This window comes from Vipera berus (assembly GCF_964194415.1).
Source record: "Vipera berus genome assembly, chromosome: 7".
In the NCBI taxonomy this organism is placed as follows: Eukaryota; Metazoa; Chordata; class Lepidosauria; order Squamata; family Viperidae; genus Vipera; species Vipera berus.
Window position 1 is genome coordinate 11,773,677 of NC_138209.1, and position 15,935 is coordinate 11,789,611.

Genomic DNA, 15,935 nt, shown 5'->3' on the forward strand with positions numbered 1-15,935 from the left:
AACTTTCTTCCTTCGTTGTCTGATTTCTGAGTTTTGGGTCATAGTCTTAACTTTCTTTTGAGCTTCAGTTCAGGGAAAGATACCCTACCATTTTCCTATAAAATTAGCTGGTACAATTTAGAATTCAAAATTCCAACAATGATGGCAAGCCATCCTAGCCTGGAGGCAGCAAAGCAGGCTGGAACTATGATACTGCCACCACCATATTTCACAGATGGGATAAGGTTCTTATACTGAAATACGGTGTTTGTCTTTCACCGAACATAATGCTTTTCATTCAAGGCAAAAAGTTCTATTTTGGTCTCCTCTGTTCAAAGAACGTTCTTCCATTCTGGCTTATCCATGTGATCATTCACAAACTGTAGATGGCCAGCAATGCTGTTTTTGAAAGGTAGTTTTCTTTTTGCAACCCCATCATGCACAACATTGTTCTTCTTTTCTTTTCTTTTTAAAATAAGTTTTATTGGTTTTTCAGTTAAAATCTACATATTTAGAAAGCATCATGATGACTGGGTAATCAGAGATTCAGTAACAGAGTTTTCAGTACATAATTCAGGTTACATTATCAAAACATCCTTCTCAATTTCCCTTAACATTTCATACAACCAGTTTAAACTAATAAATTTCTAGAAATAGCATGGTCAGTTGAAAAATTTGTCAATTCAATTTCATTGAAATATATCTGTGTCCTGTTATTAAAGTTTACCTAATTTTAATTTTAATTATTCAAATTTAGCCTTTAACATCCCAAATAATATTCACAGGCCAGTTCTATTCACATTCTAGTTCTATCTCATAAACATTTTCTATTTTAGATCCTGATAGATCACTGATTACTAAAAGGATAACCTTTAATGGTTCTCTCACTTTTTAAATCTATCACTGACTTTCTTTTTTTGCTAATCAGGTTTCCAGACCAAGGCCTTTGAATTGCCAGATAGGTCTCCCTGTGCTCCAATACGTATTATTTGAATTGAAGGAGGCCATCTAGCCATCAGTGATCCACAAAAACCAAACCATTTGTAATCATTATGTTGTTGCCCTGTTAGTTCTAGTCTGTATTTGCTCTGAAAACTTTTTCTTCAGTTCGGTCTGGATTCCTCTTCCATCTGGGTTCATCTGCTTTAAGTAGAGAGTCTTATCCAATTTTGTAATTAATGATTGGCTATCCAGGCTTTCAGGAAACTGTCTTTGTTGATCCTCCACGTCCTCTATGTTAGCATCACTATCTTGCACATAGTATACTTCTAAAGTTATAGGCTCTTTTGATGGAGTCAAATTTGAGTATTAATTTTTCCCATAGTTTGTTGTTGGTCCTTAAGTGATAGTTCCTTGTACTTTTAGAGTTGTCGGTTCTTTGGATACTTGTTGCTTATATTCCTCTGTCTCAATAGTAATATCTTCCAATTTTGTTATATTCTGAAGTGTAAATTCTTTAGTTGCAGTCTGGGTTTCAATTTGTGACTTAAGGTTGGCATGTAAATTATCAAATCTGGAGATAGACATCTCAGTGACTCTGTAGATTGTTTCAAGTATAAGGTTATAGTCAAGCGAGGTTTGTGGCTGATCCTTCTCCATTTTGTAATAATTATACATAGTCCTTGGTGGAGGCAATTTTTCAAACAAAAATCAGTAAGAGTCCACCTCCACAAGTCTAAGCCAAATTCATCTCCAGCTGTTTCAGGTTTTTATCTTAATGCCAAGGTCAGTCCAAAATGTAAGCAAGCTTGTTTGCCAGTAGTATTCACTAGATATCCCCAGAGTACCGTATTTTCCGGCGTATAAGACGACCCCCTACTTTTCGTGTTAAATTATAGGGTTTGGGCTAATAACTCAATATTTCACTTCCTGGCACACAATCTGCATATTAACAACTCGTTTAGCGTTAGTACCCTTTTTTTATAAGTGCCACGATGTTGCTAAAATAAAAGAGGTAAACTTCGTGACCCTCCCAGCCCGTGCATAAAACAGAAATGAAAAGGCTTAAGCTTTTCCGTTCCCAAATACCAAGGTTTCCCCCGAGTTTTGCGCGGTTAAACAAACGGCATTTGCATATTAATGTTTCTCCACGGAGCACAAAATGCACCCGAATTAAGGAAAGTGGGGAACTAAAGAATCTGGGGCTACAGGGAATACCTCTGGCACGACAGGCAACCCTGGGAAACACGAGGACTGTAGCGGCACGCTCAGTTTGCACAATCCGATCCAGAAAGTGCCCGGAGGCTCCTTCGTTACTTCTAACTGCAGAACGTCTCCACGTCCCGCCCGCCTTGCCTTTTAAACCCCGCCCTCTTTTCCCCTGTAACGTTTCTCTGCTCAGCCTGCTCTGTGATTTGCCCAGCTTTGCTCCTTCCCCGCCAAATGGGCGCCTCGCCTTCTTTTCTCTGAGCTCTCTCGCCTGGTGCGCTGCTGCTCTCAGTTCTGCACTCCGTGACCGGGCAAGCAATTATTCTGGTCGGTGCGAGTCAGGCGGTGCCTCGGCGGGAGCAAAGGTGCTCCCTTCCTACGGTTGAGCGGGGCGCCTCTGGGGACTGCCTGCCCCTCCTCTCATCAGGGACCTGACAGCCAGCATTGGAGGCGCTAACATGGCCAGTCCTAGAGAGAGCAACGGCGGCAGCTGCAGTAGCCGCCCCAGAAGCTGACGAGAGTTTGCCCTCCATCACCCGTTCACCGTTCGCCGTCAGCTGCTTTACCACGGGTCGCCATGCCTACCTCCATTCACCCAGCGATCCCGCCGCCCAGCAGAAAAGAGAAAAGATCCGAGAGGTATTTTTCTGGCGTATAAGACAACTCGGCGTATAAGACGACCCCCCAACTTTTGAGGTGATTTTCATGGGTTAAAAAGTCGTCTTATACGCCGGAAAATATGGTACTTCAAATCCTTTTCAGACAGTATATTTTTATTTATTTCTTTTTTTGTCCCCTTTTTTAGACTAATAGGTAGAATAGTCCATTTCTGTAAATATAGGAACTTTGGGCCAAAAGTAGAAAGGCAGTAAGTACAATAAATCAGTATAATTTAGTAGAAGGCTTTTTCTTTTCTCTCCCAGTGTAGACAAAGGCCGCTCTTAAGGAGGGTGGGGAAAAAAATCCCCTCCCTCTCTCCTCACAGGGCAAAGCAAATTCAAGAAGCTTTTGGCAGGGAAAGTAGACAATTAGGAAAACAAGAAGGCAATTCTCACCCAGTTTTCAAGTGCTTTGTTGTGCTTTTGGCTTTGGCAGGAAACGGCTAAATGATGGGCCATGGGAGTGGCTGATCCTTTCTTCTTCGGTGCGGAGAGTAGCTCCAAGCCGACGGGAGGGCTTCCGCCCTTCTACCGCCGACTGGAGAGACCTCTCCCCCGCTCATCGCCCCTCCAGGGTGACTTTTGACCCCTTTACAGGGGCCCCCTGATGAAGAAATCCAGGTGACACGAGGAGCGATTCCCTCGCACGTCTGGCTGCACCCTGTTAAGGAATTTGTTGTGCAGAGGTCTCCTTGTGCTACCAAGGAGTTGCACAGACAAGGAAGGGTACTGAGAGCAGCAAGAGTCACACAAGAGTACACTGAGTAAAAAAGTAAAAAAGTATTTTACTTTTGAGGTGGTGTAAAAACAAAAATGCACAGTCGAAAATAAACAGTCCAAGTCATACACAATAGCAACAGTCCAAAGAGTAATCCAAACTACAAAGTCTTCTTACCGGTCCAGACAACACAGTTCAACACAGTTCAGGTTTACAACAGTAGTAAACCAACAGCAGAGCAAAAACAGTAATAGTAGAGATCAGTGAATTCAGAGAGAGAGAAGCTACGTTCCTAGCTTTCCTCTTATGGCCATGAGAACACTTACACACCCATTGGCCAATTAACTTCTTAAAGACATAACATCATGGTTAATATATTTTCAACCCAACATTGTAGGCTAACACCATATGCCTAACATTCCCAAAAACCGAAACCGGAAGCCACTTATGACACACCATTGTTCTTTAGTATACTACTGATGGTGCTGTCATAAGCGCCAATGTTTGCCAATGTAAGAGAGGCCTTTAATTCCTTAGATGTTATTATCCTGGGGTTTTTTGAGACCTTCCAGATTATTTACATGCCTTATTTTTGGGGTGATCTTGGTGGGTCAAACACTCCTGAGGAGGAAAATAGTAAAGTTGGATTGCCTCCGTTGTACATATACTGGCTGACAGAACACAGGTAGAGTCCGAACTCTGGATACAGTTTTGTAAATTTCTCTAGCTAGTGAACCTCACGATGTTTTTCGAAGACCCTCAGAAATCTCCTTTGTTTTTAAGCCATGATATACTTCCACAAACCTGTGTGGTAACAACCTTATTTTGATAGAGACTACTCAGAATTCTGTTCTTTAAATAAAGCAGGACCTCTCACATTCACAATTGATTATTATCCCATTGATTGAAACACCTAACTTTAATTTCCTCTTCAAATGAACTGATAATTCTAGAGATTCACATACTTTTGCCACATACCGTTATATAGCATTTTTCTCAAATTAATAAATGTAATGCTTTTGAATCATTTATTTAACTGTACTCTATCTAGTTTTAGAACGTGTGGAGAAGAGGTCAGGTTTTAGGTTATACTGACAATTTAAAAGTGTTCACAAGCTTTTAAGCACCACTATATATTCTTATTTAGTGTGCTGAGGCACCTGTTTGATAATTATTTATTTATTTATTTATTTATTTTAATTCCATTTATATCCCACCCTTCTCCGAAGACTCAGGGCGGCTTACAAGCTTAGCAATTACATTGCTAATAGGATGTATTTCTTTCATCCATCTTCTTAAAGGTTTTTTTTTAACGTGGATATGTAAAAACTAAGGATTCTAATTTGTTTTATAGATATTACATACTATTTTATTTATTTATTACATTTCTGTGCTGCCCATCTCACTGTCAAGTGACTCTGGGCAGGTTAGAATATCATAAAAAGAGGAATATAAAACAGTAAAACAATATGACATCAAACATTAAAAGTTATTTAAAAAATGGATAAACTAGGGGCCAATACACAAGCAAGATGGAGATGAGATCTATTGAAAGATAGTATAGGAGATGACCAGACTATGCCTGAGGCAGGGGTCAAATGTGTCATAAATAAGTCTTGACTCTCTTTGTACCCACTAGAGTTCTATGTCCAGCCCACCTTGAATTCTGTTCACTCTTACCTACCACAAACTTGCTTTGACTGTTAGTAGTTCAGATTTCTTATAGGGAGCTTACAATAAACGTATATATATTTTTTTAACTGCCTGGACTCCTGATTTCCTGCGCTTGACAGATTGTTCCATCTTTCATGGAATAAGTGACCTTTTTTGTGTAACTGTGTCTCAGTTTTCATGTTGTTTGGAAGGAAGCTGGGCAAAAATAAATGAATCATCATTTTCTAGAGTAGCAGTATGTTTGCCAGAAGAGAAAAGAGTCTTGTGCCACATGCTGCTTTTTAATTTCTTATTTTCTCTCTCTAATTAGCTTTCTCCCAAAAAGACCTGGGAAGGTTTCATTGGTGGCTTCTTTATCACAGTCATATTTGGATTTATTGTAAGTGGATGCAGTATCTTCTTTATTATTGTTGCATTATTTGGTGCTGGTATTGAAATTGGAATGAAGGACTAGAATTGCAGCTAATCTGTAGCCTTTAAGCATTAAACAGTAAGTTAAAACCTAATGCTCTATTCTTATTGAGGTTTATGGGTGGCAGATATTACAATGGTTGGTTATTAATATGCTATGTATATTAGTAACCCTCTGTAACCACCATAATAAAAATCATTGTGGGAACTGAGAAGTAACTCACATCCAGCTGAACAATTTGTACATTATTTCTAGATTTTTTTTAAAGAAATGGCTCTCAGATGAGTATTGTGAATATAAATAAGATGTATTATGGTAAACTGTTATCCAATGTAACTATTAAAAGTTTCATTAAGATAAGTAAAACTTATAACAGATTCAAAACCCTGCACTGCAGGGACATTTAAAAAAAGCAGGCTGCAATATAGTAAAGACGTTGAAATAATCTTACAAATGTAAGGACCTTGTGTAATTCAAAACAGTTTCGTAGCCCGTGGATCACTGCTGAAGCAGCTTTAGCTTTGCCAGCAACCCTAATTATTTTTACTAATTGGCCTCAAGTCAGAAACCAAAAGTTTTTTCTTAAGCACATGGTTGGGATTATTACTTATACACTGCTCTGCAATGATAGCATTTTTCAGTAGTAACATAATTCAGTATAATTTATAACTGGATGACATGCATTGAGAGATCTTTAATATTGTTCTTGATATTGCCAAAGGGAGTTCTGCAGCCATAAATAGGGATAAGGAAGAACAGCTGGTTTTGAATAATAAACTGAATCCATCAGGTGTTCTTGCTGTTCTCCTGGGTGGCTCATGGAATAAGATTTATGTTGTCCTAATTGTACAAAGGACAATGTGAGATAGTGGGCGATTTCCCTTGGTTGCAAGATTTATAGACATTCTACCTAATATAAATCCTAAAAGGACAGATACTTTTAAGAATTGACTTAGAGGTAGACAAGGCCTCTTCTTAGTCTGTACAGCTAGCATTCAATATTGCAAACGTGTGGGCATTTTGTTTAATTTTGGTAATAGTTTGGTAATAATAGTTCAGTAATGGTTTGGTAAAAATTAAAAGTTATCAAGAGTTAACAAGTTTAGCCAGCCTAGCCTAGCCAAGTTATGTCTCTTCCTCCCAAGCTTTTTTTCCAGCCACCATTTGCCTAATTACAGAGGATATAGAGACTTGGTGGAGGACTGGAGAAGTTCACAATTACACCCCAACTCTACAGCAAGCCCTTAATCAGCAACATCTAAGGATATCTATTGTCCTTTTTCAGGTTGCTCATCTTCTGGCACAATACCAGTACTTTGTATGTCCTGTGGAATACAACAGCGAAACGAACAGGTTTGTCACAGAATGCGAACCATCCGAACTGTTCCAGCTAAAGAAGTACTCCTTGCCCTCATTGCTTCAAGTTGTTCTGAGAAAGGTATGTAAAGCTAAACCCTTGAAAGAAAAGCTGGATCTTAAGCATTTAGCTACAAAAAGGGCTAAAGCAGGGGTATCAAACTCGCAGTGTCACGTGATGTGTCGTGACGTATCGCAACTTTTTTTTGCCATTGCCGGAAATGGGGTGGGCCGGGTCGCATCCGGCCCACAGGCCAGCAGTTTGACAACCCTGGGCTAAAGAATCCAAAATGCCCAGCTCTCCTTCCGGCGAGCTTGTTAGAACAAATAAAACAACGTTAGGAACAAGCACTTCACCGTATTTCCCACAGGTGCAAGAATATTATCACATAGAAAATCACTGCTAAGTTTTTCTTTTGTGAAGAAAAAGGCAGTAGCTCAGGGGGTAAAGATGCTGAGCTTCTCCGCTGGAAAGCTAACAATCCAGGTTCGAGACCCGAGTGCTGTGCAACAGGTTGAGCGCCTGTTATTCCTGCCCACTTAGCCGTTTTAAAGCATGCAAATGTGAGTAGATAAACAGGTACCACTTCAGCGGGAAAGTAACAGCGTTCTATGTGCCTCAGCGTTCAGTCCTGGCCACCTGACCATGGAAGTGTCTTTGGACAACGCTGGCGCTCTTGGCTAAGAAACAAGACATGAGCACTGCTCCCTAGAGTTGGACATGACTGAACAAGAGAAACCTTTACTTTCATTTTTTTCTTTTTCTTTTATGACACTCCTTGGCAGAGGGTTAGAACCTCGTTTGACCCACTACGGCAGAAAGAAAGGTCCATTTTGCACTTTGATAGCAAGATGTGAAACAAACCTATTCTGTGGATTGTCCTCTGGGTTTAAGAAGGACTTTCTACCACCTTGAGAACTTTCTTGCAGCCAGAATGCCCAATTATGTGCCTTTCATTTAAATAACAAGAGTATAATTCTGGTACAAGTCTCTGATTATACCCGTCTTTCTTCTGCTGGACAGAGCTTCAGTTACTTTGCTTGCTTCTATACCTGGATAGATTAAGTTAATCTATGACGCTGATGCTGATGAGGAAAGAACTAATCATTCAGCAACATGGCTTGGGTGAAATCATACTTCTTCTGGCCTAAGCTAAGAGGATTCATTTACCCTTTTCATAACAGAAAAGGATCGTGTGAACTTCTGTGGATGATACATCTCCAACCTTTACTTCAACTTTTACTTTGGCTGCCAGGGGTATTTCCTGTTTGTACAATTAAGTTGTCAGTTTTGCTTGAAATCTTTTTAATATGCTAAATTTAGGACTAATTTTCCCTGTGTTAATGTCAAATGCTGATTAAAAATTAACACTTAGGTCTTATTGCAGGAAACCGTGACGATGTATCCATTCCAGATGCACAGCTTTGCATTGTCAATATTTGCATCTTTACTTGGGCCATTTGGAGGGTTTTTTGCTAGTGGATTCAAAAGAGCTTTCAAAATCAAAGTGAGTACATAACCTACTTTGGCTTTTTGCAAGTACACATTTTTTAAAAAAATGTTTCTTCAGTTGCTAAAGATAATAAACTATTATTAATTGACTACTGCAGTGATAGTTAATTTTCAACTCATTAGTTTAAAAGATAGCAACAATGAAACCTCATAATGTTTAATGACTTAGAAGGGGAAAGAGATGTCTCATATTCACAAAAGTCCGTTCAATACCAAAACATGCAAACATAGCAATTTATGTTATTTGGGTAATGAGATCATTATGCAAGTTAAGCCACTTGTATCAATTTATGCCTTTTGTGTGATGGCCTCATTATGCAAATGGCATAATTTGATACAAAATAATCATTTGCATAAAACATTATGCAAATAGCACAAGTCAATCCAAAATAATGTCATCTGTATGTCATTATGCAAATGACAACATTGCTACAAAATATGTAATTTGCATAATGACATCAGCATCACACACTTTTGCAAATTACTCATTGGAATTCTATGCATTGTCCATTCTACTGAGATCTGCCAGATCAGAGTTTCACTGCGAATAACGTTCAGTTGGCTGACAGTCCTACTAAACGGTTCTAACTGTACTCAAATACCTAATATAGGGACCTCCTTTTCTCTTTAAGGATTTTGCTGATACTATTCCTGGCCACGGTGGAATAATGGATCGTTTTGATTGTCAGTACTTGATGGCTACTTTTGTACATGTCTACATTACCAGTTTCATAAGGTAAGTTTCTGCAAGTTGTCATTGTAGAGTTTCTTGGGAAAAATACAAATGCTTTTGTTATCAGCCTTGTCTCAAATGCTGGGCTGTGTCAAATTGGTGTTGAGAGCAAAGAAGCTAATTAAACCATTCCTTTGGACTCCAAAATGGGTGAAACAGTTGCACGTAGTTCTCCAGCACCTCATTTTTGCACCCAGGTTTTCTGAGAATGGGGTGCTGAACCCCAATCAAATGGGGCTCATTTTTTGGAGAAAGCCCTCTGGGAAGCAAACTGTTTAATTCTCATCTATAACCCCCAACACCAGAAAACTTGAAAAATAACCTGAAATTAGGCTGGTTAATTTCAGCCATTTTTTAAGAAAAAACTGGCAATGTGATTGGCAATGGAAATGGTTTGTCTTCCAGAGACTAACCATAGCCGTTTCCAATCTTCTGAATCAGCTGCCTGCCTGCTTCCTGACAACCTGGTAGTGTCGTGTTGCCCCACTGTGGGAGCTGTATTGTTGCCAAGTGTGTTCTGACTACTGTTTGCTAAAAGGGCTGGTATAGCTTTATAATTGGCCCTGTTGATTCTTCTCATCCTCAAAAGTTACTCACTTTCTGCTCTTAAAAATAATAATACCTTAAACATTTCAGCTAAAATAAAAATATATCACAACAAGCAGTCTTTTTAGAGGAATGGAACGAGACTGTTTAATTTTGCTAAGGAAAGCTCAGCATTATTTTTGCAAAAGATGCTGCTTCAGACTTTTATGAGTTCCTGAATGTGTCAGCAATTTTAAACTGAAGGCCCAGTAGTGTTTGCCTATAAAATGATATCTAAGTAAGGCACAGAGAGGATGTATTGTTTCTGTGTTCAGCAGCAGGCTAAAAATAGAAAGCGTAGACAAGGGTGTAGCAGTGCAAGCAATTTCTTCATTTCATAGAATTTTGTATTGCCTTTAAATAAATAAGGAAGCATTGCCATGGTGTATAATTAGAATCACTTACACTTGTCTTGAACATTGTGTAAAATACAGGTAGTCCTTGAGTTATGACCACAATTGAGCCCAACATTTACGTTGCTAAGTGAAACATTTGTTAAGTGAGTTTGCCCCATTTTTAGGACATTTTTGCCACAGCTGTTAAGCGAATCACTGCATTTGTTAAATTGCTAACAGTTGCTAAGGGCATCTGGACTCCCCATTGACTTTGCTGATCAGAAGGTTGCAAAAGCTGGGTCACATGACCCCGGGACACTGCAACCGTCATAAATGTGAACCACTTGCCAAGCACCTGAATTTTTATCACGTGACCCCCGGGGCTGCTGTAACGATCGTAAGTGTGAAAAAACGGTCATCAGTCCCTTTTTTCAGCGCCGTTGTAACTTTGAACGGTCAGTAAATGAACTGTTGTAAAACTCCTGGGTCCCACTTGTTACCTTCCTTACCCTCTAAAATCACTGTTCCCATGGCATTTGAAACAGGGAAGCAAAGCAGCGGTGAATTAGGGCTTCATCTGAGCAGAGACGAGGAATTCAGAGCTCTGATGGCAAAGCAGTGCTGCTTGCATCCCCTCACGCGGCATCTGCATTAGTGCTTGGTCAGCCATGCAAGAGAAGTCAGCCATTTGTGCTTTAGATGGCAAATTCTCTAGTTCTCTAATGGCGAATTCCCTGCCAGCTATTTATAATGGGAAAGCAGGCTTGCTGTTGTTAGAGGAAGCACTTTGTGTTCCTAAGTAAGGATTACAAAAGCGAGTTTTGTAATCTAAACCGAAAGACTTCTGGAAAGGAAGTAGTCAGAAAAGCCTAATGCTCAGCTAATACTATCTCGCCGGGAGTATAGTCAAGAGGAGAGCTCTCATGGACGCATGCTAGAAAACAAAAGCCGGAAGGAAGAGAACCCTGAGATTTAACAATCAAATAAACAAGGAGCAGGAAGGATTAGATTGACAGATGAAATGCAGGACTTACTGTTAGCATATTGTCTCTCCCCCCCCCCGCCCCGCTAGGTTACGAAGTGCTAAGAGAGCACGTGCAAAATCACATCTTCAGCAAGGAGCATCCGTTGAAATTTGCCTTTTTTTGCTTCTGTCCCTCGCAAAACTGTTGCAGTGCTTATTTTGCTTCCAGTGCGTTGAACAAAAATTACTGAATGAAAAGCCCAGGCCACCTCACAGCTAGATTTTGCAATGCACTCTAGATGGGGCTATTCTTGAAGACTACTCGAAAGGTTCAATTGGTTCAGAATGTACCAGTACAGGCAGTGTTCAGGAACAGAGAGCATTACCACCTCCACTTACCAGACCCCCCCCCCCCACAGGCTGCTAGTTGCTTCTGGGTGCAACTCAGAATTCTGGTTGATGGCTATAAAGCCCTACGTTGCATAGGGGTCAGCTGCCTGAGGGATCCTAGTAACTACCTGGTGGCTTTGATCCAACAGAGTTGCTGCGCTCTGGATCTCTTCAATTTAAAAGTGCCGTCTCTTGGGACTCCAGAAGCACAGTCTCTGCGTTTACAGCAGCTGCCCTCCGGAATGAGGTTCCCAAGATCCTCCTGGTATTTTGGGAGGCTTTGAAGACCAGATTCTTCATCGGGCCTTTGGCAAGAAAGGGGGATGGATCCATCGGAGGAAGGGGCGTGCTTTGCTGCTGCCTAGTTTTGCCATCTTTGCATTTGGGGGTTTTCTTCTTTTTTTAAAAATTGCTGTATTGTTTTTATAATCGATATACAAATTAAACGAAAGAAAATAGAAAAGGGGCACTGCAGATTGAAATGTTGTCTTTCTTAAATGTAATCCCCAGAGGTCCGAATCCCAGCAAGTTGCTGAAACAACTCTTGGTACTCCAGCCAGAGGAGCAATTAAACATTTATAAAACTTTGAAATCGCACCTCATTGAGAAAGGGTTCCTCCAGCCATCCTTGAGGGGATAGGAGGACTGAACGGTGGACTACCGAGGGGAGCCCAGCTGGGACTGCAGTTCTGCTTCTGTGGCGAGAGAGGTGTGTGGGAATCAAGCCAGCCTGTGTCCAAAGATATGACTGTTTATGGAGAATACTGTGAACACCCAGGATGCCATGCAAGATTTTTAAGTTTCTTTTTAACAACAACTGCATGTTTTTGCAATAATTTATATTCTTGGAATTAATGGAATGAGACTTCTTGCTTTGGTCTTAACTGTTCTGTTCTGAGCAACGATGCACATGCTCCTAGTAAATAAAAGTTAAAGAAACAATTAGGGTGTGCAATTTATATATAAACACCCCCCCCCCCTCATTTAGTGCAATGACATTAATGGCACCAGCTCAGTGAATGGCATTCTGTAGTACAGGGTTGGTATCTCAAGTTATTTGATAATATAACTTAAGTAATAACCGAATGGCAATAGGAGCTGTTTTGCTATATTGCTTCCTTTTCCCCATCCCTGCCAAAGCAGAGAAAGGGGCAAATTTGTATCTTTTTTGAGTTTCTCAGGTTGACTGTGTTCGTAATAATAATTGAAAAGGAGAAAAAAAAAACCACTGGGTATGTATTGGGGAGAGAGGAGTCGAGTACAAGCTTTTAGGCTATCTTTTCTGTGGGAGTTGAAGTGACGATTGGATACTCAACTGGATTAGAGGGCTCTAGTTAACCTGAGGGGTGGCCTGCATTTTCCCAAGCAAGTTCCATTCAAAGCTTTTAGGCTCCAAGAAACGTGCCTCAAAAAGTTCAGGTGTGTTAAGCTGAATTGTTCTGTGTCTTTTATGGTAAGCGCAATAGAAGTGCTCTTCGGCAATTAGAATGTTTCCAGGAAGCACAGAGGCTTCGTTCAATGTGGTTTTCTACTTCTATGGAATGATTTGTGTTCCCAACATCTTAACCTGCAAGCACAAGTCACCTGCTCTGTCTGAAGAACAGCACTGAGATGTGCTCAGTTTCATTCAAACTTTTCTGGAACCTTGCCTAAGCTGTCACATTTTAAAGAGTTCATTAACTTCTTTAGTTCTTCCGCACGATTCCTTTTTATCATGTCATAATCCAGACATGTCAAACACAAGCCCCGGGGGCCGGATCCGGCCCGCGAAGTGGTTTCATGTGGCCCGCGAAGCCATCCTGGAAACAGTGAGGGAACGGCCCCCACTGCCTTGGCCCTGGCCCAGAGACCCTCCTCTTGCCAGAGACCCTCAGATCTGTCCCACTCCTGCCCAGGCCCCCATAGGCACCCTTGAGGAGAACGATGTAGAGCTGGCCACGCCCACCCAGTAGGCCATACGCACTCTAGCCACGCCCACCCAGTAGGCCACGCCCACCCTGGCCATGCCCACCCGGCCCCCTGAGGGCAACCGCAATGCTGATGCGGCCCTCAATGAAATTGAGTTTGACACCCCTGTCATAATCCAAAAAAACTTATTTTTAAATTCAACAACAGTAAGTGGGAAGCCAAAAACCATGGGATGAATGTGACTGACTAAATAGGATTTAAGGTATTACGGCTGCAAGCCTTTACAGACTTCCTTGCTATGCAAATGAAGGGAGCAGCACAACAGCTCAGTTCATTTAATTGGATTGGGCAAGATAACTTCTAGAGGAATTTAATTTTCTTTGCGGTGAGCATTCAAGGCTTCTTATTTTGGTAGGATTTTAAGGCAACCAGCTTAAGCCCTGTTTTTGTCCTGTTTGGCTTACCTTTTCAAAGCGGTTTTGTGGAATCGACTATCGGTCTTTGACTTCCAAAATAATGAAGCCTGTGTGTTTGATTTTCAGCAATAGTAAGATTACTCTGGACAAGGCTAAAATCCAATAGATTCAGACTAAATGTTATCAACCGAAACTGCTGTAAATGAGGAATATTGCCAATATTTAAACCCTGGGGATTCCTTGTAATCTTGTCTTTAGTAATAGGGAAGCAGCAGTAGCGTTTGTCCTGTCTGTATTGCTCCATTATTAGCAAAAGCTATAATAAAAGGTTATAATAAAAGCAGGATTTTTTTCCTTCAGCCATTGTCTTTGGCCTTCCTAGTACTTGCAGCAGCTGAGATGGTTTTGGCTAACCTAAAGAGGCCCTAAGGCTGGGTTCAGATTCTTTTCTTGAACATCCAAAGACACATTTGCCGTACCGAGAAATTTGTATGGAACCGGGGTTCTCTGAATATGTGCATTGTTCAGTCCCCTTACATCCACTCTTTTTTCTTTTTCTTTTCAATTGTGATGGTTGTAAAGTCAGGCGCCATACTGGTGTAGAAGAGCCAATCCTTGTAGTCACACTATAAGGTAGATCACCAGATTTGCTGAGACTGCTTACGCCTTTGGGATGAGGCTGCAGCTACTCGTAGCTGAAACCTGTCTGGGTAGGTGCCATTTCTTCAGGTTGCACAAAATAGTTGTTTGGTAGGTATTACACAGAATGAATCCCGCGGTTGGCATTCCATGCCCTCCTTTAGGTTCAGCAAGGTGGGGGTAGAAGAAGGAAGAAGGCGTAGATGAAACATTAGATTTCTAAAATGATACTACCAACTTTCACCCTAACCAAGAGGATAAAGCCCAGTGGAACTGGCCATTTAAGGAGAAAAGCAGGGCGAAAAAGAGACCATACCTATAACAGAGATGCTGGCATCGGGTTAAAGATTAGTTAGGAATATTTGCACTGAACACGCTAGTCATTGTATGTCTGTAAAAAAATTAAGACTTTTAAATAAAAAAAAATTTTCTTTAGAAAACATGCTACTTATTCCATCTTGATGGTGAATCCTAAAATTATGTAAAGTTCAGTTTTAATATAAAATTGTAATTTGGGGGTTAATGTTTGTGTAAGTTTTAAATATTTTTTAATTTAAATTAGTTTGTATTTAAGCAACTGAATGCAAATGAATTAAAGCAGTCGGCTTTGTTTGCACTAATGAGGGACACCACTGTATAATGCTGCTATTCCTTCAACTGAAAAAGCCTTCCTGATCATGTTAGTTGTGCTTCAGCATCATTCTATGTTTAGGATATCTTTTAAATAAAACACTTTTGGGTGACAACGTAAGAATAACTTAACAAGTTGCTACAAAAATATTTGAAAAGATGTTTATATATGTACTCAAACATATATAAGAAGCAGTGCCAATAAGCCATTCACAAAGAATGAGTTTCGCTTTGTAGGTTTAGTGAAAGCAACTGGAAAATGTCCAAATTGTATTGGCTGAATTAGAATGTGTACTGGATGTCTTTTTAAGAATACAACTCTGCTTTAGGTTTTTCTTTCCGTTTATATACAATAGAGGTTTTCAGCAACCTCTATTCTAACAGTGTAATCCAAAGGAAACTCTTCGCTTATATCTGCCTTTAATTTGCACTTTTCAGTAAAACACTTCCACTTGCTTAGCAAAATTGTGCATACTTGTAAATGTTTGAACATTGAGATGTGTTTTGACTATTTTGTAGAACTGAGCTGGAGATAATAAAGCTCTGCAGGAAAAAAAACAGCATTGTGAGGTTTCTCTGTGTGTGAAAAGTATTTACAGATTGCACTTAATTTGTAAGTTCTGCTTGAATTCCTCAAGCAGCTAACTGATGCTTCTATTAGGTTACTAATAAACCAATGGAAACGTGATTTTTTTTGAATCCAGTTTTGATATTTAATGGCCAGGAACACACAATATAAACTTGGTTAGCAATTACTGGGTTTACTTACGTTCCCAAATAAATGGTATTTTGAAGTAATGGTCTAATTCAGTGGTGGCGAACCTTTTAGAGACCGAGTGCCCAAGCCGCAACCCCAAACCCACTTATTTATCACAA

At 40.2% G+C, this 15,935-nt stretch overlaps 1 protein-coding gene across 2 annotated transcripts in view; it reads left to right on the forward strand.

Moving 5' to 3' along the window:
* The window catches only part of CDS1 (CDP-diacylglycerol synthase 1), a 33,772-nt gene extending 17,924 nt beyond the window's left edge, over window positions 1-15,848 (forward strand). For both annotated transcript variants that reach the window (XM_081333054.1, XM_081333053.1), the window contains 5 exons: window positions 5,489-5,557; window positions 6,876-7,028; window positions 8,335-8,454; window positions 9,092-9,195; window positions 11,977-15,848. In XM_081333054.1, coding sequence (XP_081189180.1) covers window positions 5,489-5,557; window positions 6,876-7,028; window positions 8,335-8,454; window positions 9,092-9,195; window positions 11,977-12,106 — 576 coding nt within the window. In that variant the 3' untranslated portion in view covers window positions 12,107-15,848. The remainder of the gene's footprint in view (window positions 1-5,488; window positions 5,558-6,875; window positions 7,029-8,334; window positions 8,455-9,091; window positions 9,196-11,976) is intronic.
* The last annotated feature ends 87 nt before the right edge of the window (window positions 15,849-15,935 follow it).